Source organism: Paramisgurnus dabryanus, chromosome 17, assembly GCF_030506205.2.
Source record: "Paramisgurnus dabryanus chromosome 17, PD_genome_1.1, whole genome shotgun sequence".
In the NCBI taxonomy this organism is placed as follows: domain Eukaryota; kingdom Metazoa; phylum Chordata; class Actinopteri; order Cypriniformes; family Cobitidae; genus Paramisgurnus; species Paramisgurnus dabryanus.
In genome coordinates, this window is record NC_133353.1 from 17231755 (window position 1) to 17257832 (window position 26078).

General features: G+C 40.3%; 2 protein-coding genes and 2 long non-coding RNA genes across 5 annotated transcripts; 2 read left to right on the top strand and 2 right to left on the bottom strand.

Annotated features, from left to right (window-relative positions):
* Positions 1-3318: 3318 nt before the first annotated feature.
* Positions 3319-4626, top strand: LOC135778413 (uncharacterized protein F54H12.2-like). Its single transcript, XM_065288852.1, has one exon. The coding sequence runs from the start codon at positions 3319-3321 to the stop codon at positions 4624-4626; it is 1308 nt and encodes a 435-aa protein (XP_065144924.1).
* A 1572-nt stretch (positions 4627-6198) lies between these two features.
* Positions 6199-15841, bottom strand: LOC135778279 (uncharacterized). Its single transcript, XM_065288737.2, has 5 exons — positions 15713-15841; positions 12550-12588; positions 12365-12403; positions 12086-12250; positions 6199-12010 (listed from the first exon to the last, which is right to left on the bottom strand). Exon 5 carries the CDS (start codon positions 10994-10996, stop codon positions 7034-7036), a length of 3963 nt encoding a protein of 1320 aa, XP_065144809.1. The 5' UTR covers positions 10997-12010; positions 12086-12250; positions 12365-12403; positions 12550-12588; positions 15713-15841; the 3' UTR covers positions 6199-7033.
* Positions 15842-20581: 4740 nt separating this feature from the next.
* On the top strand, positions 20582-25236 carry LOC135778277 (uncharacterized). Of its 2 annotated transcripts, XR_012335269.1 has the most exons (3): positions 20582-24067; positions 24492-24628; positions 24942-25236. It is a non-coding gene; the product is annotated as an uncharacterized lncRNA (long non-coding RNA). The 2 variants fall into 2 exon arrangements; XR_010544515.2 differs by having other exon boundaries at positions 20582-24628.
* On the bottom strand, positions 24987-25810 carry LOC135778276 (uncharacterized). The gene is made up of 4 exons (XR_010544514.2): positions 25652-25810; positions 25421-25553; positions 25238-25338; positions 24987-25127 (listed from the first exon to the last, which is right to left on the bottom strand). It is a non-coding gene; the product is annotated as an uncharacterized lncRNA (long non-coding RNA).
* Positions 25811-26078: the final 268 nt, after the last annotated feature.

Below are 26078 nucleotides of genomic sequence, written 5' to 3' on the forward strand. Positions count from 1 at the left end.
ATACTTTTTCGACTTGCACTTTGGAGAGTTTACAGACAAGCTGTTTCAACCCATCCTACATCCCATCGTCAACTACGTTATACAGCGCAGCGGGCTAAAGGCTGATCCTCGGGCTATTCAAGGAGCCGCAGGAGCTATTCTTCACGAGTTAAAAGACGAGCCGAACATCGTCTCGAAACTAGAAGAAATCTCAGAAAACCTGCAGGGCGACGACACAGACGCCCTAATTTTTGACATCGTCGATTTCTGGAAATCTAATACAGTTAAAGAGTAACCATCAAAACATGGGAAACTTCTGCAGACCACGAATCATCATACCCTCTTTGTTTAAAGGGTATTACAGAAGGCAACTGATGGACTTGGTGCATAAGGCGATCGAGTCGAAAAATGACCCCTCCGCGGAAAGCGTTCGTCTTTCAAATTTCAAGGAAAAAATGGCTGCTGTGAGAGGACTGTCAAATTCATGGGACAGTATGAGTAACTTCTGCATTAAAGACCGTGTGTCGGTCTGTGCTAACCTCAGAAAAGTTTTGGACATTGTGTGTAAATGTAGAGATGAGATGGGCATTACAGAAATCATGTGTATTTGTACATATGTATCGGAGGTCTGTCTGGTGCTGATTTCAAAAGATGAGAAACACGAGATTAGCAAAATTGTCGAAACTCTGCTCGACTACATACTCCATTTTTATTTACTTATGTAACCATTTTTGTATTCATCATCATGTAACCCCTTTTATATACTTATTTAACCATTTATTAAATACGCCTATGTAACCATTTTAAACTCCTATGTAATCATTTATTTAGCTAATGTCGTATGTAACCATTTAAATAAAGTCTGAAGCATAAAACCTTTGTCACCCAATCTTTTGCGGACGGGGAAAAGCTAACATGGCAGAGATCATGAAGAAAGCATATTACACGCCGTCTAACCCCGGTTCGTTAGGAGGTAAAAAGCGTTTAAAAGATGCCGTTTTAAAGGACACGGGCGTTAGGCTTACCTATCAGCAGGTTTCAGAGTGGTTGTCAGGGGAGGACGCCTACACATTACATAGAACCGCTCCTATAAAATACAAACGGAATAGAGTAGTTGTTTATGGTGTGGATACACAGTTCCAGGCGGATCTCGTCGACATGACCGCTTATTCCACGGAGAATGATAATATAAAATTTTTACTGACTTGCATAGACGTGTTTAGTAAATACGCATGGACGCGTGTGCTAAAGAATAAGAGCGGTCCGGAGGTTACTAAAGCCTTTGAATCTATACTCAAAGAGGGACGAGTTCCACAGAAATTGCAGACGGACCAGGGTAAGGAATTTTTTAACAAGCATTTTCAAGATTTGATGAAAAAGTACGACATTTACCATTTCGCTACCGCCACCGATTTGAAAGCGAGCGTCGTAGAGAGATTTAACAGGACATTGAAAAGCAGGATGTGGCGACTTTTAACGGCCACTAATTCACGTCGATACATCGATGTTTTACAAGACATTACGCTAGGATACAACACCGGTTATCACAGGAGTATTAAAATGCGGCCGGTCGACGTCAATAAGGAAAACGAGTCCCTGGTGTTTCAAAACCTGTACGCAGGTATGAAGAACGAGACACGGTCGTTTAAATTTAAAGTAGGCGATGTCGTGAGAATTTCTAAAGTCAGAGGCACTTTCGCCAAAGGTTACGAGCAGAACTACACAGAAGAATTTTTCACCGTGGCCGCTTGCGTGCCGAGACAGCCTCCGGTCTACAGACTTTCCGATTATGATGGAGAAATCATCGACGGTGTTTTTTACGAAGAAGAACTACAAAAAATTATTGTGAGCAAAGACAAGTCGTTTAAGGTAGAAAAGATTTTAGGGGAGAAAAAACAAGGCCGAAATACTCTCGTTTTAGTCAAATGGTTAGGATGGCCCGCTAAATTTAATAGCTACGTAGACAAAAAAGCCCTGGCAACCGTCTTAAAAACGCGTAGTTCATGAAACGCGTAGTCATTTGAACCAAAAGCTACCATGGACGACGACGGCTTCTACGTCACACTACCGTGCAACGCTTCTTTGTCAGTTTACCCCGACAATCGAATATCTAGCTACAGAACAAAACTAGCGACACCTATCGACTTGAAAGGACGATGGACGGTAGGATTGTGCGAGATTGAATATCCTAGAAGCTGGTACAACTTTAACCGGGAAGACGGAGCTTTCTTGCTAAACATGTACCCCGACCGTAAGATAGATGTAACCCAAAATCCCGACAGCCCTAAGGTCGACCAACTATCGAGATTGTTTGTTTCAAGGAAATTAAATATCCATCCCGGGTACTACGGTAATGTTCAGACAGTGGTTAAAGCGATCAACGCAGTGCTAACTACATCAGGGGTGCTGGCTCTCGATCAAATAACAAACAAAGTTTATCTGTCGGCTAAGCCCAACGTTTCATTGACCTTCTACGGAAAGCTAGCCCATATTTTAGGTTTGATACCGAATGTTCCTTTAGGACGAGAAAACTACCATGCAAAAGCTGATTTTGAAAGAGATGTCCTGACGTATGCTCCTCACCAAACTGATATCCACGCCGGCTTTTACACAATTTACGTTTACACCGACATTATCGAATACCAGACCGTGGGAGACTCGCAAGTACCCCTTTTGAGATGCGTACATATTACGGGTAAAGACAAAGATTCCGTCAGTATCAGGTACGACAAACCTCACTACGTGTCGATCAACAAGTCGCTCATCACGGACATCACAGTCGAATTAAAGGACGACCAAAATTGCGAAATACCTTTTTCTCACGGAAAAGTTGTCGTAAAATTGCACTTTAAACCGGCTAAACAATCTGTGCTTTGAAAATGAGCTATTACAATCATCGCGCAATGAACGCGGACGATTACGTCGCCTATTACCGGGACCAGGCCGGTTCTGGACTACCGGGATACGCGGGAGGCGCCGTCATGTATGGCGCCGGTCTAGGCGGTCTTTTCAGAGGATTGTTCAGAATGGCAGTGCCGCTGCTAAAAAAAGGATTCAGCATAGCGAAGCCTCACCTAAAAACGGCTGCTAAACACATAGTTTCGGACGTCGTCTCAAACGCTCTATCGAGCTTTCATACCGATAAACCTCAAGACGGGTCAGGCCTGATGGTTATGGCACGCAAACGACTGTATAAACCCCCGGGAGCGAGGAGGCGTGCTCATTCGATAAAGAAAACAAATAGCGGTCGGAAGAAACGCTCAGTAGCGCAAAGAAAGCGCAAGAAGCCTGCTAAACGAAACGCGACGGTGAAGAGATCCCTAAAGACCATATTCTAACATGGCGTTACTGCACAACATGTCTGGAGAATGTATCAAGTCGGAGCTGGATATATTTACAGTTCCGCCGACGCAGACGTCTCTTGAGAAAAATGATTATTTAGAGGTGCCACCGTTATCGGCTATATCAGACTCTGCACCTCTGGAGTTTTTTATCGCCGGCACGGGTGAAGATTATCTGGATCTAAATAACACGATGCTCTTTCTCCGGCTTAAAATCACGAGACCTAACGGCGCCGACATCGCGGACCCCGCGCCTGTCGGGCTAATAAATTACGCTGGGGCGACCCTGTTCTCACAACTTGATATAAGCCTCGGCGACCGATTGATCTCTCAGAGCTCAAGCACCTACCCTTACAGATGCATCATAGAGTGTCTCATGAACTACAGTAAAGATACTCTGGAATCTCTTTTCACGCCCGGTCTGTTTTACAAGGATACCGCTGGTCACACGGATGTCCGTGACCCCGTAGGACGAAACAGAGGCCTGCTGAAGAGATCGTCTTTCACGCATGGCAGCCAAGCTGTAGAGCTGCTAGTACCTATTCATGCTGACATTTTCTTTCAGGAAAAATTACTGATAAACGGCGTCGATGTTAAAATACGCCTGATCAGGGGTAAGGATGAATTCTGTCTGATGAGGAGCGATGACGTGGCCTACAAAGTAAAAATCTTGTCGGCATCCCTATTTGTCAAGAAAGTAAGCGTGTCGCCAGCCATCAGACTGGGTCACGCCCAGGCGCTGCTCAGCACGACCGCCAAGTACCCCGTCGACAGAGTTTGTCTTAAAATCATCTCTCTACCTGCAGGATCGCGTGTTTCGAATCAAGAAAATCTGTTTTTAGGTACGCTGCCGAAATCAATCATCCTGGGGATGGTTGATAACGACGCCTTTTCTGGATCTTATGATAAAAACCCATTCACTTTCAATCATTACGATTTGGAGTTCCTGGCCATCTATGCCGACGGTAAACAAATACCGTCAAAACCTCTGCAGCCGGATTTCGAATCGGGCTCCGCTGTGCGTGAATATTACCAACTGGTAATGTCCACGGGGAGACATCTGAAAAACCACGCTCTCGCGTTCGATAGAGACGAATTTCTGGCTGGATACTCGCTGTTTGCGTTTAATCTTACCCCCGACGAAGAGTGCGGTCAACATCTATCGCTGGTCAAATCCGGGAACATCAGGCTGGAAGCGCGGTTTAAAAATCCACTACCCCGCACCATCACGATGAATATTTATGCAGTGTTTGATTCGATCATACAGATTTCAAACCGCAGACAGGTCATGGTCGATTATTATTGAGCGAAATGAATACTCTACAACTCACGGCTATCATGGACAAGATTTCATGTAACACTCATTTCCTCGGAGTGCTCCCGTGCGATCAACTACCCGAAAGGCCGTTAAGGGTCTTTCCCTCGATGGCCATAATCAACACTCACCCTTCGGAGTTGCCGGGCGAACACTGGCTGGCTGTTTATTTCGATCGAGAGGGATCATCGTATTTTTTCGACAGCTTCGGAAATCCTCCAGAGGATGAACGTTTTCCATACACCATCAAAAACTTTTTAGCGCTCAACAGCGCCGATATATTATATTCGGGCAGACAAGTTCAAGATCTCACGACGGATGTTTGCGGACAGCACTGTGTGTTTTTTCTTTACCATTTAATCAGAGGTCGCGACTATAGCGACGTGATGAAGCTTTATAGCGATGATTATATTAAAAACGATAGAATGGTATCGCTTTTTGTGAAACGATTACGTAGGAATGAAAAATATGATAAGGACAAAATTAATATGTGTGTCCAGACTTGTAATTCTTTTGCATGCTTATTGAATAAATGAGATTATGGTGTATTTAAATAAAGACTCAAAGACATTCTATGTTTACTGTTTTTATTATAAAATCTGTAGTTGTACATCAAAATTCCATCCATGCTCTTCGGTCGATAGAAGGGGATTTAAACATTGCTTCTGAATCATCGATTCGCGGCGTAGACGCGTGTAAACGCTTCATAGCTTTTTTAGAATGAGTTATCGGGGGTGTGGACCGCGAAGGCGTTCCTCTTAAGGAATGAATAGCCCGTCTAACATGTTGACTCGGAACTGTGGAAAAGGGTATGTTTAATTCGGCAAAGGCTTGTAGAAACTCGCTCCACCCCATCGGTCTTCGATCATCTCTGACCTTTTGGGGGTTAGTAATGCTTTTTATCAAATCGAGCATGTGCGACCCCGGAATAGGCCGTCCCTTAAACACAAACACCCCCGACGTGTTCCACGCAGACAGATCTTTAGCTTTGGTCATTTTTTCTAATATGTACCGACTGTTTTTCACGCTTCTAGAGGGCACGTTCTTCATCACTTCGTCAGCAACAGCGTCCATCTCAGCCTCGTCTTTGTCGTCTTTGCGATCGGCGACGGTGCTGGTGGTTTGTGGTAAGGACAGCGTTAAAGCGGCACTCTCTTGATCCCCTTGTTTAACGACCGCTAAATACCTCGTCAGGATGTTGGAGTAAAGTTTGACCTTTTCGTATTGATCCAAATCGGACCTTAGTAAAATGTTTCTTATGGAAGTGTCCAGATCATTTTCGACAACTTGCTGTATGTTCTCACGAACGTTTTCAGATTTCAGCTTGTCCAGTTGGTGGCGCGGAACTAAATACATTTTCTCCGCATACTCCATAATCACCCCGTTTTAGAAGCTATTAAGCTGGAAATAAAGGGGACCGCCACGCTGAGTAGAGGCAAAAGAAATCCACCCTTCTGGTTCAAAACGCGCTTCTTGGCAGACAGGCTGATTTTTTATCGGCTACCAGTTTAATCTCCGCTCTTCTCTTTTTCAGTTTGCGATAATCTTTGGGTCTGATCGGAATCGTGCTGTATAAGATGTTAAGAGCTACTTCGCACAGCGTTAAAATGAGCTCGTCAGATGCCGATTGTAAAATAAGTAACCTCTGTTTAGGCGTAGCCTTATGTAGCATCTTTTACAGAGGCAAATGTTTTCGAAGTCTCGCAGACATGACGATCGATTACGGTCTTCTTTTTTCGGGAGATAAACCACTTGGCTGTCGGAAAGCAATCCGGTTCTGAGACGATATTGTTCAGGAGTTTTCGCTTTATAGTCTATCAATAAATATCCGAAGGGCTGGCTGGTAGCGTCTTGATAACACTCCATAAAATATTTTGCATTACCGGGATACATTTGACGACCCAGCACGGCGACCTGATTGGCATCGCGGGGGTTTTTAAACAGAATCAAATAATTGGTGTTCAAGCTGATGGTTCTACTGGATTTCCCTTGAGCAAATAAATTCTGTACGATATAAATAGCGCTGAGATTTCGATGGTGGACATACTGAGTAAAAACCTTTTGGACCTCCTTGTTTGCGCTAGCCTCGTCAATACAGTCGTCTAGCACGAGTAACGAATTCTGATCGTTTGGGAATAAATCATCATCATTCAGACTCTGTGGTATTCCTTCAACAAATTTAATGTTGTACAATTTAAGCAGTTCATCATACAGAGGTTGCCAACAATCGTACAAGAACACAATGCGATCAATCTTTTTAGAAATCACATTCGTAGCATTTTCCAACAACAGTTTAACGAAAAATGACTTTCCTGAATTGGACGGGCCACTGACGATGCATGAGAAAGGGTGTTGGAGCCTGAAATCAAAATTAGAAGCCTCCCGCACCCCCCTGTGTTCAGAACCCATAAGGAAGGGTGGTGAAATCTACCAGCAGTCTTCTCTTGTTATATACCGGCCTAAACCTTTTAACGACTGATTTGTTGTGCAGCGTGAGATGCTTTTTATCTCTCACAATGTTTTCAGTGTGTGCCAGGAGGCAGCGCGAGTTATCGCGCGATTTAGCATAGCCGTCAACCAGATCAATCAGAGTGTCTAATCGGATCGTTTGAGAATTTTTTGCGTTTAGGGTTATTCCCTTAGCCTTCATAGTCACCTTGCCTTTAGCGGTACGATAACCGTAAGACTTTGGTCCGCTAGAACAGAACTCTGTTATGAAATCACCATCGTCCAATTCGTTCGTCAACTCCCCCAGATAATCCCCCAGCGGGGGATCCCAGTCGCCGTCCCTTGAAACGAATATGACGCTGTCTGTGTCAGAGTATAACAACCGATCGCCGAGTTTATCCATGAGTTCGTACAACTCCAGTCGCGCATGAGCGGTCGTAAATGCCCCTACGAACACGTTAATGTCGTTTGTTTTGCACAATTCGCCTTCGGGTTTTTGAAACTGAACGAGAGCCACCTCGTCCGAGACGAACGTGAAATATTTCAGCGATGTAGTTCCGTTGAAAACAATTCTGGTGAAATCTTCAGGTTTTTTCACGAGTAGCGTTTTGGGGAGGTTCTCGCGCATAGAAAAGCGCCCCCAAAGAGAATTCAACAGTAGTTTATTGATGGATCTCTGAGCAGGGTTGTAACTGATCTTTTCGGGGTCGAGACGTATCCCCTCTTTTTTGTAATAATCTCGGATGTACTTTGCTTTGTCTGCGTCCGTGACAACGTTCGCGGGGTAGCCGGACGCTTGTTGTTTCAATCGCAAAAACGTTTTCACGTATTCACGAAACAACGTATCAGAACGCTGGGGAAAATGCCAAACTTCATCGATCCTAGCGATCACGTACCCCTTCTCGACGGCCTTCAAAAGCTCAATACTGACCCAGCTACCTGAGAGCGCCCTTTCTTCATCCGTGTGACTGCAGCACGACGTCTGATTTTCAGCATGCGCGCAAGTACGACACAGTGGAAAAAATAATTTTCCATTGCATCTATACGGCAAGACGGGGTGCAGTAATTTACGGGGAGGGTACACGACGGCCTTGATAAGACCGTAATAGTTTTCGATCGGCTTGAAATCATTGAAAATGATTTCGGGGTGACCGATGGGGTAGGTTTTCGTAGACTGACAGAAGGGATACAAGCTGGTGAAATCGACATAGCTTATTCTTTCTCCTTCTGCCGTTTTGTGATAGAGTTTGTAGGCGTTCGTTCGACCGCCAAAGAGAGCGTCCCTGGGCTTCAGTCGCTCTGGAGCAGAGTAGGTACTCATAAATTCTTTTACCGAGGGATCGTCTCGTTTCATTTTGGTCCATTCGCACTCCCACATCACCTCGATTTTTAACCCGTACGCATTATGCAGAATATCAACCTTTTCGTCAAACTGTCTCCTGAGAACGCCGTAGGGTACGGCCGACATGGGATGCGTGTAATGTGGCGGATACTGGCAGGAATGGCCGTGGAACATACAACCGGCAAATTCGAGCCCGTATCGCGTACCTTGGATTTCCGCGAACCCGTCCAGGTAATATTTACCGATAGACACTTCACCGTGGTTCAGGGCATGGTGAATGTCCAAGTTTCGAGTCTTTTTAACATACTCGAGCCATTCGATCGAAGCGTTCGAGTACGTCTTACTCTTTTGAACGTACGCGTTGTTGTGCGTAAGAGCCAACGTCTTACTATCGAGATAATGCGTTTTAAACACCCCCATACAACAACTAGCCAGCGTTGTAAAGTTGAAGGGGTCGAGCTCGGTGCATGCGATGAACGCGTCGCGGTATTTCATGCAAGCTTCGCGTAATAAGACCACGTCGTTCACGCCGTACTCTTTCAGCTCTTTCTTAAAGTCAAAGAATTTCCCCGTAACGGTGGCGTACCACTCGTCAAACTTTGCCTGGTTTTTGTCGGTCATGTTATCGTAGCCGTAAAACTTTTTATCTGGGTAGGGGCCTACATAGCTTTCGTTTTCCACCCTGTTGAAATGATGGGGGAAGTGTCCTTTTTCCGTAGTAGTCAAGTTTAGCGCTGCAGGCATCTTAGACAAGGCCATGGGAATGAACGAGTAGCTGTCGATATATCGCTGAGCATACACATCGTCATACATGTAGATTAATTTGCATCCTTGCATGATGATGTCCAACGTAAGCCCAGCTTTGCAAAAATATTCCAAAATGAGAAAAGAATCGAATTTGGACGCGTAGTGGGCTATGAAAGTGTAGCCTTTGTATCGGCGTTGCCTGAAATGGTTGATTAGGTACGATACGCAGTAGGGTCCCTCCGCTACAAATTTCTTGCCTTGAAAAGTGATCGCGCATAAAAAGTTGGCGACGTGTTTTCCGTTTTCGTAACGGGTTTCAAAATCGTAGAAGATGTACTTCTCGCTAGTATCCTTGGGATTTATAGGTCGAATAAAGCACTGATGCAATCCCTCGGTCCCAAGATCTTCGCCGCAATGGACGCAACGGACGGGCTTGCATTCGTGCTTATCTACAGCACCTGGAACATCGTAGCGTCTGTTGCACAACTTACAGTATTTTATCATATCACACGGCACACGGTTTCTGCCCCGGGGTATTTTCTTGTGAGCTTTGTAACAGTAATCGGATTTGCAAAATCGCAAACAATCGGTGCAATGTACGGTTCTTTTAGGATGTTTGTAGCAATCGGGGTCGAAACACACATTGCAGATGCGGCTACAGTGGTGATGCTTAACGTTGTTGTAGCCTTTATAGCAGAACTGACATACATAACTAGAACCGATGAACGCCTTTAGATTGAGAATAGTGTAAAAGTGTTCGTCGTGTAAGTAAAGGTACAATGTTTTCGGGTGCGGCTCGCTCTGATTTGCGAAGGTTTCTACCGGTCCATCTGTTGTTCTGTAAAAAACAACTATTTTGATGTCATGCAGACTTTCAAACTTCGCTATGTCGCAAAGGCCTATCTTGTCTTGAATCGAGAATCCCGTGTCATTTTGAATGACCGCGGCGCGTCTTTCCAGGTCGCTCTCAGGTAGTGCGGGATCGAGAAAATGTGCGAGACAGATAGAAAAGCACAAATTATTAGAGATATTCATAGGACAAAACAAACTCGTCTTTTTTCTTTTGATCACCTGGTCAAGAGCCAAATCCGTAAGTTTGCGTCGAACACCTCCCTGTCTGTTCATTGCCACGGTAGCGCCTATCTCGACCATATCATCACACAATAGTCGCTCGTCGCTCTGTAAAATTTTTTCAATTTGATCTGTAAATATCGTGACGTCGTAATTATTTCCTGGGGATAAAATTACAGATACATCAGAATTGAGACGCGGACCTCTTAGCGTGAAATTGATCACACTGTTGTCACCTCCGATTCGTCTGGCGAATGTTACCATTTCGTTCATGGTGTCGTGCAGGCGTATGTGATACGATGCAAAATCTGCGGCTCTAATCTCTCTCAGATTCATGGATCTTTGCAGTTCCACGCTATTGAAACGAGGTCTCGGATAAACGTGAAAGTCATTTACGGTTCCGCCATCGCGTACCAACGCTTCGATGTCGACTGTGCTCAGTGACGGTGTATCGGAAGGGGGCGTTTGTATGGGCTCGATAACATCTGTAGGGGGAGTCGAGGTAGTAGATGGACCTGAGGTGCTTGGTAGTGCGCCGCCATCTTGATGTGTGTATGCGTAAAGCGTATTTAACAGTTCTCGTAGTTTAGGGTCCGATTCAAAATGGCTGAATTGCTGCGACGACTCGGAATTCGGATAAGCATTTAACAATTGTTGTTGTGACCTACCGGTCTCTTCAGACAGTGCACCCTGTGACTGATCTGAAAGAGAATGACAGCTATGCGCCACGTCTGAACAATTTTCATTATTCATTGTACATTAATTTTCAGATATTACAAAAAGTAGATAACAGTAAAATCTTAAACATGAGGTAGATAAATGCTAGAACATGAGGTAGATAAATGGTAAAACATGCAATAGATAATTGCTAAAACATGAGGTAGATATATGATAAAACATGCGATAGATAATTGCTAAAACCATAAACACATGAGATAGATAAATGCTAGATGAAAACAAAATAAATGATAAAACATGCGGTAGATAATTGCTAAAACCATAAACACATGAGGTAGATAAATGCTAGATAAAAACAAAATACATGCTAAAACATGAGGTAGATATATGGTAATTTCTTAAACACGAGGTAGATAAATGTAAAATAGCATCGGATATAGAGTAAAAAATGTTATGTCTTATAAAAATTACACTATGGATAAAATATCGGGAAAACCATAGCATACACGGCTTCGAACATTAGACGTCTTTCTCTTATCTGTTCGCGCGTTAAGTCGTGCAAACGACCGATTGAATTGTCGGCAGTTTAAATTTGGTGGCGTAAATCACGAGCTATTTCCTCTATAGCTAAACGCTGTCTATCTAGACCCAAGTGAATAGCACCATCATGAGCATCCAGCTGAACATAAATCTGACGTACACGATCGTCTAACTGCTGAAGTTTGCGGTCGAAAGTGTCTAATCTGCTATGAAGCTCACGGTCACGATTGTCAAAATGGTTTTTAAACTGTTCAATTTGAACCAGTATTCTGTTGCCAAATTCATGAACTGGTTGAGGATTTTCAATCTGTTCGTATAAGTTTTCATCGATGGGAGCTTGAATACTGTTCGGTGTCTGTTGACCACTCGATGGTAATTCGTCGTCATCAACCCCGAAGGCTTGATCACTAGCGTTCATCTGCGACTCGGACCAGTCCGACTCATCATCGGCGCATGCGCTATGATCACTAGCCCCGGATGATTGCCCCCATCCGCTCTGGCGTGAGTTGCTACAGCCTGGCTCGCAATCGCTGCACCCGATACAGTTTTCTGCATGAGTAAACAAATCAGAAATAAGCAAGCTGCGACTACAGTTTATAATCAACGAGTGAAAAGATGACTCACCGTATAGCGGCAGGACCTCTGCAGCATCACCGTTGAACACCTCCTCCCACAAGGGATCTGAAAGTTCTATCGCTTCGTCCCCCTCGTGTTCGGCTGTCAAATCTATGATCACCTGTTCAACACTCGGTTCGCGTGGAAATTCACCCGTAGTCGAATCGGCAAACCCTGAAACACAGATTTATTACCATTAAAAAATAAAATTAAAAATAAATTAATTAAAATAATTTAATAATATTAAATATATAAAACAAGCAAAGATTAATAAATAAAAACATTTACCGTTGCCACTGCCGTAGTCGCTGTGTAGAGGTATAGTCACTATTTCAAATAAATAATTTAGTATTTCACTAGTAAAAATTACAGTCTCTGAAATTTTTTAAAGAGATTTAAATGATTTTTTCATGCAGCATTGACTATCACAAATAATTTTCTGCAAAAAGATATTAAGCCAATTAGGGACTTACGTAGATCTTCAAAGTCAATAAGCGAGTCATCACACGAACCTAAGAAACAGTCCTGTTATCATCAAGACATTAAAAAATTAAATATATAATTGGTTGGGGGAGATTACAGAGAGATATATTATCATTGCGACGTCCTCCGGTTTCACATTCGGTTTCTGTAATATCTTGCGGTGCCTACAGATGTGGAGACATGGAGGTAGATTAATATAAATTTTTATTTACATATGCAGAGCGGACACCCCACAGCTCAACACTGTGCTCAGCAACAACAGAACCAACAGTGCTCTCGCTTTAGTGTAACAAAATGAAAAGGTCCAATATGCAGTAAAATGGCGCCCTCTACTGGAAAACTTTGTCCATAGCACTCCATTTTGTACGGTGGCCCTGAAGTGCAAACCACAAAAACTAATTACTAAACAACAACAACAAATTAAAAAACAGCAAAACAAATTAAAAAACACTGCAACAAATTAAAAAACAACAGCAAGTTAAAAAAACACTACAGCAAATTAAAAAACACAACAAAAAATTTAAAAACACTACAACAGATTAAAAACACAACTACAAATTAAAAACCACTACAACAAAATAAAAAACCATAACAAAATAAAAAGCACAACAGCAAGTAAAAAAAAACACTACAACAAATAAAAAAACACTACAAAAAAATAAAAAACCATAATATAATAAAAAACACTACAACAAATTAAAAAAACACTACAACAAATTAAAAAACACTACAACAAAATAAAAAACAACTACAAAATTAAAAACACTACAACAAATTAAAAACACAACTACAAATTAAAAAACACAACAACAAATTAAAAACACAACTACAAATAAAAAACACAACTACATTAACCTACCAGAAGAGGTAGGTACCAGTGGGCAAAATGAGACTTCGCTGACTAGACGACACTGCAGTTCGGCTTTTGAACCAGAAGTTATTCTTCCTGTAGCGCGTGGTTTCGAGAGGAGGAAGGACAGCAAAATGTTTTGCCCAAACTGCAGAAAAGAATTGGTTGAGCCGTCCCCGAACTTCTGCAGATGCTGTGGCAAAAGGCTTAAAGCAACCTTCGAGTAAGTTAATAAGAATAGTGTAATGCTTACGTTGCTTGTGGAAGTAACGTTAGCTTACTACTATCGTTAGTGGTTTCCAGACCCTACCCTTAGCCAGCCCCAGCAGCTGCTACGTTTGGGTCATCTGTAACACGCATGATGAAAAAATGCGCTACAGGAAGAATAACTTCCGGTTCAAAAGCCAAACTGCAGTGTCGTCCAATCAGTGATGTCTCATGTTGCCCACTGGTACCTACCTCTTCCGGTAGGTTAATGTAGTTGTGTTTTTTAATTTGCAGTTGTGTTTTTAATTTGTTGTTGTGTTTTTTAATTTGTAGTTGTGTTTTTTAATTTGTTGTAGTGTTTTTTATTTTGTAGTTGTTTTTTATTTTGTTGTAGTGTTTTTTAATTTGTTGTAGTGTTTTTTTAACTTGCTGTTGTGTGTTCTATTTTGTTATGGTTTTTTATTTTGTTGTAGTGTTTTTCAATTTGTTGTAGTGTTTTTTTAACTTGCTGTTGTGTTTTCTATTTTGTTATGGTTTTTTATTTTGTTGTAGTGTTTTTTAATTTGAAGTTGTGTTTTTTTTATTTGCTGTAGTGTTTTTCAATTTGTTATGGTGTTTTTTATTTTGTTGTAGTGTTTTTTTAATTTGTTGTTGTTTTTTAATTTGTTGTTGTTGTTTAGTAATTTGTTGTTGTGGTTTGCACTTCAGGGCCACCGTAATTTTGGCTGTGAGAATTTTCATTCCAAAATGGCTGCCGAAATATCATTCCAAAATGGCGACCACTCTACTGAAGCGCTATAGTGACTGTTGCCAAAAATGAACCTCTGTGAGCTAAACAAAACAAGACAAAACGAGAACACATCGGACGCATTCCTAAATGAATACATCCATTTCCGATAAAATTAAAAACATGTTAACAATTTATTACAGCTAGTTAAATCTAAAAATGTAGCAATAGTCAGGCGTCCTATAATTTCGGCGTCATCAGCATCATGCTACGTCATTGTTATGCGACATACAAAAGTTTTTTTTATTTTTTTTCCACAAAAGTATTAAAAACATGAACCGCATGCAATGGGATAATTTTCAATAATAGACAAAAGCTTTACAGCAGTTTAGCTTAGCCTAGAGAAACGTTAAGAGACGTGAGTTTTCAGAAACTTGATTTCATAATATTGTAAGCGTTAAAAACACAGATCGTAAAATCGACAGTATTGTGATAATTTTAGCAATATTTTAATTAATAAGAAATATGAGAGAATGCCATAGTAAAGTTCGTTCACAAATATATCCGAGAGTAGACATAACGTTACGTCACAACTGACAGGAATATAGCATAATAAAAGCTAAATACATTTGTAATCACCCCCAGCACAAATAATAAAATCGCCTTCTCTCACCATCATATCGTGCCATATTTTTACGCAGTGATCTCGTTCAAAGTGTTGTTTAAGTTGAATTGGACTCCTGGAAGCGTGTGTTGTAATGTTTTATAGTGAAGGATGGGAGGGGCATCGCAGCCATAGTGCTGAAACTTTTTTGTTTAGCACGGACTAATATTCAAATTTTTAAAATGTTAAATGAAATCGTATTGTGGTAAGAACGATCCGACTGTTATAATAGACGTAACTAAAACCAAAGTACATAACTAAACCGAATAAATATGTATATATTATTTTACGGAGAATTTTTAGGTGATTAGATGTCCGGAAGAGGGCAGCAACGGTCCATGGAAAGTAAAGACCCAGAGCCCGTAACTTATCAACATAGCTTCAGAAGATCATAAAAACATGACGTTAGGAGGATATGTTTTACGAGTGAATACCGATAAAATCACTTGCGCGGCGCGCTGCAATGCTTACTTTTAATTAATTCGACATACTTGGATGACAGTACAGTACAACTAACGATCTTTGGGTCACAAAACTTTGAGCCGGGGCTATCGGAATCACACGGATATTTGGATTCACAACATGGTTGGCTAATATCGTGTCGTAAACATGACGTTAGGGGGACAGTAGTTTACGAGTTACAGACAGTTATGCGGAGCTCTGCAGAGCTTTGTTTTAATCATGTCATTATGCTGGGGTACTTACTATCATAGGTCAGAATTCCTTATGCACGGGTGTCGTCGGATCACACGAATAGACTGCAGCATCTGTTTTGCAAATAGAATATCATCTCATCGAAGATAAAACCGTGTTAAATAACCAGTCCATCACCCGGTCATCTCTCTCAGGAATGGAGCTTCAAGGACTACGATTTGTGTAAGTGGCAGAAGACCATATCTTTGTATTACTGAACAATTTATTTGACGAAACATAATTTCTGTTTTGAAAATCAGGTCATCTATACAAAATGCAGAATTAAAAATTACACATCAATTTTTACTCTCTAGAGAAAATACGCCAAAAATGTTCGTCTTGACAGAATTCAATGTTCATTATTCTTTTAGATTGTATTTCATCTGCCACTGTGAGAAACCTTTTTTATTCTGTTGGTACTATTGAAATGGTTTTTTAATCAGTCGTATCCATACATAGTGCTAAGATTATTAGAGAAAGTTCATTTTAAACATATTTTCTAATCTTACTTTATATAATTACAGCTTATTCTCACCATGAATATAGCCTTATAAGCCAGGATGACGTTTAAAAGAAAAGAAACACTTAATTTCTTTGACGGTTTACCAAAAATTTTTTATTTAATGAAGCTATTCATCCCCTGATCAAAATAATTTGTAGAGAGGCAGCTTATAATGATGTCACGCATTGCAAAATGGCGCATGTTAAAAGTTAAAGTTTTTCAGCACTCACCGTAGTATCGCACGATCCGCATGGGCTATCCATGTTTGTGAATGTTGTAACTCTGATTTCCCTTGCTTTTATTATACATATCGGGCCCCCACCTTATATAAATTATGATGAGAGCATGGAATGTGTTTTAATGAAGACCACTTGTGTAAACACTGTTTTTATTGTTTTATCGTAGGAGGAGGACATGATTTAACGTGTCCCGGAGATAACCCCGGACATAAACATATCAACGTGACGTGGGCGTACCGGTTAAAAGTTCAACGCGACGTGGGCGGTCCGGTTTAAAGTTCAATGCTACGTGGGCGGTCGGTTCAAAAGTTCAGAGCAGCGCGGGAGGTCGGTTCAAAAGTTCACGATGTGGGAGGTCCGGTCAAAGGTCACCCCTCCCTCGCAGGTCAAAGGTTCACGACGTGGGTGGTCCGGTCAAAGGTCAGCACCTCCCTAAGGTCAAAGGTCACCATCAATCAATTTAAGGTCAAAAGGTCAGCACCTCCCTCACAGGTCAAAGGTTAACCCCTCCCCTGAGGTCAAAGGGCACCATCAATCATTTTTATGTGACAGTATGTCCCCCATATTTACTACTATTAAATAACATCACCTTTGTCCCAAATCATTAACATTGGCTGCTAACGTATATTTGTCTTTTGAAGTAGACGGTATCTGAATAAGCTCGCGCTATTTAATGTGCACGTCCGATGTACGATACCTTCGAGTTATCCTAGACGCGATTATGCGGGGCTTCTCGTCTGGTGTGCAACACCCCAACACTGTATGGCACAGTAGTACAATAGCACAACCGATGTGTTGGTTTAAACTGACCCCAGAAGCCGTCGTTGGAACTTGTTGTCCAGCCATGGCTTGTTGCTTTTTTATACTTTCAGCAGTGTGACTTCTTAAAAGTGTGTATAAGTAACTGTTAATACAATATTTTACAAATTACGAATGAAAACACGATTAAGTATATAAATTGTGAAAATCCAGGGCCAACACTGGCAACGTTTGCTTAAATAGTTTTAATTAAGATCCTAACTGTACTTCTAATTGGTACTCACCGTAAGCTTGGCGGTTCAATACTAGCAACTGGCCAATAAAAAAAACCTACTGAGCAACTGATTTCCGGCGTGTGTGAAACTCTGTAAGACTGCCACCTAGTGGTGACTGCTTGCCTTAGGCACAGCTGTGCATGTGGATCGTTCAATGCAAACCGCGCAATTAAAGTCTCAAAACTCGTATGAACAGAACAGGATGAATGCACGCGCGTCGCCTGATCCACAAATGCACATCCTCTTTTTTGCGTGCACAAATTGTGATCTAATGATACGAAATATGTCTCTATTTGTACAACTCGATGCACATTCATTTGAGAATTGAATTTCGCGGACACAAAATGAAAGTCATTTGTTTGCTTCATTCATTGATAGTTGTTTGTATTTGGCTCATAAAATGCTTTAAACTGCGAAATGAAAGTCTCAATATACAAATGAACAGAACGGGATTAATGCACGCGTGTCACCTGATCCACAAATGCACATCTCCCTTTTTGCACGCGCAAATTATGATATTTGAATACACAATAAAACATTTGTATTTGTACATTTGTACAAATCGATACACGTTCATTCAAATTCTGAATTTCACATATTCAAATCTAAAGACATTTGTTCGTGGATAGTAAAATACATTTGTAACATGCATCCAGTTCACAGATAACTGTGCATGTATTTGTTAATAATATTGAGTCTAATTTCTTTCCATACAAAAGCGTGCAGCCCCCTTCGAATATACATTTCTGCAGTTTCAGCTTGTCTCTGATGACGTCACGGAAAATAATCCACTCCAGCTTCTCTCTGATGATGTCATGAAGATTCTTTGTCGCCATGGCTGCTCCTTTTAAGAGAAAAACGTAAACAAAGCAAAATGTCCAATACTTTTGCTTGCATTTCTGAAGGACAAAAGCTGGGTATTTGTTTGATTGTTTATTTACACCCCTCCAAGTGAACACAAGCATCCGCTGATACGTCCCATGCAAACCAGCACCCTTTAATCAAAACAACTGTACCATAATGTTTATTTAACGAATTTAGCATGCTTGCAGTTCGACACACCTGATGTGGACATCGTGTCTTGAAATACACGACACAACTTTGTTGTGAATTACACTGTTTAACAACATTTAGGTTCCCACAAGTAATGTAAACGGACTTACTTTTGCCTGGATTACACTACAAAACTCTGTTGTGATTTAAACGGTTTAATAACTGGTTTTATTTTGTCTGGTTTGCGCGACCACAGCTTTAGTGTGAAATGCACCGTTTAACAACGTTTAAAGGGATAAATCACCTAAAAATGAAAAGTCTGTCATCATTTGCTCACTCTCATGTTGTCACAAACCTGCATAAATCTCTTTGTTCTGATGAAAACAAAGAAAGATATTTTGAGGAATGTTTGTAACCAAACCGTTCATGAGCCCCATTCACTTCCACAGTAGGGAAAAAGAATACTACAGACGTGAATGGGGCTCACGAATGGTTTGGTTAGGAAAGTTCCTCAAAATATCTCCCCTTCGTGTTCGTCGCACAGCAACAAACCTAACCTTATCCGACAAATTAAACTTAAGAGACAAAAGCGTGCAGCCCCCTTCGAATACACATTTCTGCAGTTTCAGCTTGTCTCTGATGACATCACGGAAAAGAATCCACTTTAGCTTCTCTTTGATGATGTCATGAAGATTCTTTGTCGCCATGGCTGCTCCTTTTAAGAGAAAAACGTAAACAAAGCAAAATGTCCAATACATTTGCTTGAATTTTTGAAGGACAAAAGCTGGGTATTTGTTTGTTTGTTTATTTATTTACACCCCTCCAAGTGAACACAAGCATCCGCTGATACGTCCCATGCAAACCAGAACCCTTTAATCAAAACAACTGTACCATAATGGATTATTTAACAAATTTAGCATGCTTGCAGTTTGACACACCTGATGTGGACATCGTGTCTTAAAATACACAACACAACTTTGCTGTGAATTACACTGTTTAACAACATTTAAGTTCCCACAAGTAATGTAAAAAAATATCTTCCCTTCGTGTTCGTCGCACAGCAACAAACCTAATCCTAGCAACAAACCTAACCTTATCCGACAAATTAAACTTAATAGAAAAAAGCGTGCAGCCCCCTTCGAATACACATTTCTGCAGTTTCAGCTTGTCTCTGATGACGTCACAGAAAATAATCCACTTCAGCTTCTCTCTGATTATGGATGAGAACACTACAAACGTGAATGGGGCTCACGAACGGTTTGGTTACGAACGTTCATCAAAATATCTTCCCTTCGTGTTTATCGCACAGCAACAAACCTAATCCTAGCAACAAACCTAACCTTATCCGACAAATTAAACTTAAGAGACAAAAGCGTGCAGCCCCCTTCGAATACACATTTCTGCAGTTTCAACTTGTCTCTGATGACATCACGGAAAATAATCCACTTTAGCTTCACTCTGATGATGTCATGAAGATTCTTTGTCGCCATGGCTGCTCCTTTTAAGAGAAAAACGTAAACAAAGCAAAATGTCCAATACATTTGCTTGCATTTCTGAAGGACAGAAGCTGGGTATTTGTTTATTTATTTACACCACTCCAAGTGAACACAAGCACCCGCTGATACGTCCCATGCAAACCAGAACCCTTTAATCAAAACAATTGTACCATAATGGTTTATTTAACGAATTTAGCATGCTTGCAGTTCGACACACCTGATGTGGACATTGTGTCTTGAAATACACGACACAACTTTGTTGTGAATTAAACGGTTTAATAACATTTGAGTTCGCAGAATTCATGTGGCTGGTTTTACTTTGTCTGAATTGCGCGACCACACCTTTAGTGTGAAATGCACCATTTAACAACGTTTAAAGGGATAATTCAACTAAAAATGAAAAGTCTGTCATCATTTGCTCACTCTCATGTTGTCACAAACCTGCATAAATCTCTTTGTTCTGATGAACACGAAGGAAGATATTTTGAGGAATGTTTGTAACCAAACCGTTCATGAGCCCCACTCACTTCCACAGTAGATAAAAAGAATACTACAGACGTGAATGGGGCTCACGAACGGTTTGGTTAGGAACGTTCCTCAAAATATCTTCCCTTCGTGTTCGTGGCACAGCAACAAACCTAATCCTAGCAACAAACCTAACCTTATTCGACAAATTAAACTTAAGAGACAAAAGCGTTCAGCCCCCTTCGAATAAACATTTCTGCAGTTTCAGCTTGTCTCTGATGACGTCACGGAAAATAATCCACTTTAGCTTCTCTCTGATGATGTCATGAAGATTCTTTGTCGCCATGGCTGCTCCTTTTAAGGTAAAAACGTAAACAAAGCAAAATGTCCAATACATTTGCTTGCATTTCTGAAGGACAGAAGCTGGGTATTTGTTTGTTTGTTTATTTATTTACACCCCTCCAAGTGAACACAAGCTTCCGCTGATACGTCCCATGCAAACCAGCACCCTTTAATCAAAACAACTGTACCATAATGGTTTATTTAACGAATTTAGCATGCTTGCAGTTCGACACACTTGATGTGGACATCGTGTCTTAAAATACACGACACAACTTTGTTGTGAATTACACTATTTAACAACATTTAAGTTCCCACAAGTAATGTAAACTGACTTATTTTTGCCTGGATTACACTACAAAACTCTGTTGTGAACGGTTTAATAACATTAAACGGGGGTTGGACCGTTTGACTGGTGACTCGTAGTTTTATCACTAGTGGATGCCAATTTTCTCCCTAGCAACCGAATAAACAAAGCCATATATCTCCACATCTGAACATCGTAGAGACATGGGGGTTGGACCGTTTGACTCGTGACTCAGAGTGTAATCACCCGTGGATGCCAATTTTCTCCCTAGCAACCTATTTGTTTTATTACACTTCCCAAACAAACAGTGCCCTGAGGAAGGTTGGACTAAAGATGGTATGACCTGTGGCATTCACAGTCATTCTGTTTCTAAACTCGGACTGCTTGCTGCCATACTGCTACTCATATAATGCTCTGAACTGGACCTCAACGTGTGAAAGTTCTCCAAGTTTATCTATAGCCTAACCAATAAGAATCATGAAGTTTGACATAATGACGTAGTTTTATCATCTCTGTTAGAGTCCAAATATCTCAATATGTACAATATGTATTGTAATGTGTGAGCAGATCGATAAAATAAATAGAAGAGTTCTGTGCCCGGTTGCATGGAAGTCCTTAAGCTAAGAAATCCCTCAAATATAAGGTTATGGGTACCCTTAATAAAAAATGGGTTGCAAGAAAAACCCATAAGGGAACCTTAAAGCTGTCAATAAGTATTTACCCTTAAAAGCTAAAGTATTACATTAAGTTCTGCTATGCGTTGCTACAAAGTCCTTAAGTCCAATTTTCCCTTAAAAACTTAAGGGACTATAACGTGTCCCTTAACGTCTTACGCGATGGCTGATTTTATGGTTATTTAAGAAAATGAAGTACCACCGCGCATTTCTAACGATCTAAGTAGTCACTAGGGAAAAGTGATGCACATTTATTAGGAGAATAGCAGTTTGATCGTCCGTCAATCTAAAGTGTTTGAAGTTTGAATTACTTTGAGGTTTTATACATGCGGCACTTTACAGTCTGTTATTTGCGATGTTTCGTTGTACACAAATCCGCCGTCTGTTGAGCTGTGTGCGTTGATTTGTTTACGCTGTGAGATTTTGTATCTATAGCTACCGCTTCTCCGCTGCCGTGTTTTGGCAGAGACTACCGTAAAATACGTTTTTTAAACACTTAAAGACTTAAAGACAGTTAAGACTTTTGTTGCAACGTTCTTAAATAAATCCCTTACCTCTGGGATTTTTTCTCCCTCAGGGAAACCCTCACTTAAGGAGTTTCATGCAACCGGGCACTGTTCTTCATTTATCATTACTGATGAATGAGTCTTAACCAGGGGCGTCGCTAGACCCCTTTTACTGGGGCACGTGCCCCAGTGTAAATCTTTTGTGCCCCAGTGTAAATCTCAAGTTAAAATTTTAGCAGTTAACTAGTGCAATCCTTTACAAAGACAATCGCGGCAAAAACGGATCTTTATGCAAAGTAGTTACTCAATTTAGGCTTGTAAAAGCGACAAAGCATTCGCATTGACGCGTGCACGCACGTATCCATGGCCGCGCGCGTTTGCGTTCACCGCGCACAACCGCATTCAAAAGGTGACGCCACGCGAGTGCTTATGAAAGCATAACGAGACTAAAGTAAGTTTCTAAAAAATAAGGCTTATCTTTGACTCGATCATTATTGGCTTCTGTAGATGGACATCAGAAATGTTTTGTGCAAAGCAGGGAAAGAGAAGAAGAAAGGAGAGATTAAACGTTTAAGGGAGGTTAGACAAACTACATCCTGACCCTGTCAGGTCTCAAACATTAGAGGAAAAATCTCAGGAAAACCTCTTGTCAAGTCTAAAGAATTGCATTGTTGCTGAGAAAATCAACAGATGTATGTGTTATACTGTTCTGTATTTCCAGATATGAAATTAATATTTAGTTTACTAATATTTAACTCTAGGATAACACAAACAGTTGGCAGTAACTGTGACTGAGATTATATAGTATAGCAGTCATAAAATGACTGGTTTCTTAAAATATTCTTGTAAAAATAAGTTATTAATCATTGCTATCATTGTATAATGTAGAAAATATTTCTCTGCTGTCATTATTTCCAAACATGTTATGCCATTTATGCCTCCAAACATGTTAATAATGTTAGGTATGATGAAGAATACACTTGTATATATGTATCTTTCGCAGTAACTGTTGCACTGTAGAATAGTGGGTTAAGCAAAGGACATTGTATAGAAGTGTTGCACACCTCTTGCACACAGCAGGCTTTCAAAAAAAAGTCAGCAAAAAATGGGGGGCCTGTGCCCCAGTAGAGATTTATGTCTAGCAACGCCCCTGGTCTTAACTGTAATTCCATTACAGGCCCTAAAGAGCTTCATCAAACATCCATAGGCCTTAGAAAGAAAAACACAAACATTGACTAAATTCAGAGGTGGAAGTAACGAATTACAACTACTCACGTTACTGTAATTAAAGAGCACCAATTATGCTAATAAATTGGCACGTTAGCACGTTATTGCAATATCCCATAGTACATACATGTTATTAAAACTTGAACTAATGCATTGTGAGTCTTATAAATTGCTTACATACCTCACCGATTTCCCACTGTCTGGAAAACGCTCGGTTTAGTTCCTGTCTCCGCCTCCCAAAATGTCTAGTGTAATCGGATTGGTCAGATGACTACTCAACTGTTATTGGTCAGCTGGGTTCGGCTTGTGTTTGAAAGGTTACGCCCCTGACTACGCATGGGTTGACACAGATTCTGACTGAGAGTCACAGCCTCAGAGGCATCGTAAACAAGCGTTATATTTCTCTATAAACGATGGTGTCTGTACTGCCTTACCACTTCGAGCTCGATCCAGAGAGTTCAGAAGGTCGTTACGATATAAACGATCTCCGTCAATGAATGCGATTGGATTTAACTTTTTTAGGTGTCCTTAGCTCTGCCAGAATGCTAAACGAAGACGAAAATGTGTTGCAAAGACATCCAAAAGGTAATTATAACGTACTACATAACTATATGGAAACACCAAATGTAGCACATAGAAAGTATTTGTTGAAATGATTATAAAACGATTTCACTTGGTAATTTCTACATTATTTTACTCTAGTAAAATTTATTATAAGACTGCTTACATACTGTATTACTGTGCAAACTATATGGAAACACCAAATGTAGCACATATAAAGTATTTGTTGAAATGATTATAAAACGATTTCACTTGGTAATTTCTACATTATTTTACTATAGTAAACTTAATTATAAAATACTGCTTACATACTATTTTACTGTGCAAACTATATGGAAACACCAAATGTAGCACAAAAAAAGTATTAATTGAAATGAATGTTAGTTCTACATTATTTTACTATGGTAAACTTTATTATGAAAGACTGTGCTATGTTTTTACTTACTAGGTTTTAAGGAGAATGCAACATGTTCCAGGGCCTCTTACCTGCGTGATTCATCATCCAGGTTTTGCACAAATTGTCTAAATCCCTACACACAGAACATTTATTGTACCGAATATAAGCCTTTGAGGCGCAGGACTAGAGTAAGTTTTATTACATTTTTAAACCAATAACACTAAAGTATCATTATAGTAACAAAGTACCCAAAAGAACAAAAGATGTAACTTTAAAGAAAATATAAAAGTCAAAAGTTTATTTATTACAAATATATATTTAAATGTTAAACAATATACAAATAAACATACTTTAGTAACCATATTGTGCTCTTCTTTCAAAATTGTTCAATTCACTTCTTACAGCTATCTATTCAGATAAATGGCATATCAAAGCTTTGTCAGCTGATGCTATCTAAGATGACACTTTAGGGTTATCATCCTGTCGTGTGTTGTTCTCCAGATACGCTTGGAGCTTCCTGATCGGAATGTTGGCTTCCGACGACCCCTGCACTGAAGATGGCATGCAATCACGTCCTCCTTTGAAGGTCTCTCAAACTGTGATGCCAGGTCCATTGGAATCGGGGTTTCCTTCAGCTTATCTTCAAATACCTCAGCAAACACAAGCCTGATCACATCATCCACATAACTGTAGAAATATTGCGGTCAATAAATCTTTTGTTTTGATCATTTATTTCCCTGCTTCATACATTAAGTTTTTAATTATGAATGTATTTGAAATAAAACATTACTGCTTACGGTATGTCATTTGTGTGTTTTGGGAACATAGCCTTGTACTTTCCCTCTCCTGCTTTTGTTACGGCTTGGTGACATTGTAATGGATGGCTGCAAGGTACAACCTGTAAAAATATAAGCAAGCATAAATTTATTGTAAAAGTAAATACTACTTTATTTAACACAGTTACTAAAATACTTAAATACCTGCATAGCATTCCAATAAATGAGAAAATCAATTTTTTTTGCTGCAAATCTGAAATCTCAGGCTACGGACGGCAAAGGCATCCACTGATGATGGTGATGGAAACATTGTGAAACGATGCTACTGTCTGGGTTCCTATGATTATGCAGAGAAAAAAAACTTTGTCATCATCAGTTCTACATCTAAGACTGGTAGTGGTTTCACTAGCTAAATACATCATTTGTGTTACACACCTTTGCTCCTCATATGCCAGTCTGACTCCTTGTACTGTGTGTTATGATGTTGCATGTTTGCATACAGTGTAGAAGGATGTGTCCAGCTGCGAATCTAAGATATAGACAAATAAAACAAACATGTATTCAGTCAAAAAGACATATTATAACAATAGAGTACAACGACTATAACTCGTTAGACTATTCATTAAAACGTAAATGTATTACATGTTACATGGCCCAACATTAGCAACACACATTAGGCTACGTGTTTACTTCGTTTCAAAATCTAAGAAAGCTTCAAGTAAAAACAACAGTAAAATACATATAACTTTAAACAAATCATCTGTACTTATAGTTTCTTGAGTTTGATCATGAGAACAAATTTTACCGGTAACAGTTTAGCTGGTAACTTAGCAAGTTTGTAAACATGTCTTAACCAACATCG

Excerpts from the sequence above, each read along its gene's own strand:
- LOC135778413 (XM_065288852.1), top strand. The coding sequence starts at position 3,319 with ATGGCGTTACTGCACAACATGTCTGGAGAATGTATCAAGTCGGAGCTG.
- LOC135778279 (XM_065288737.2), bottom strand. The coding sequence starts at position 10,996 with ATGAATAATGAAAATTGTTCAGACGTGGCGCATAGCTGTCATTCTCTT.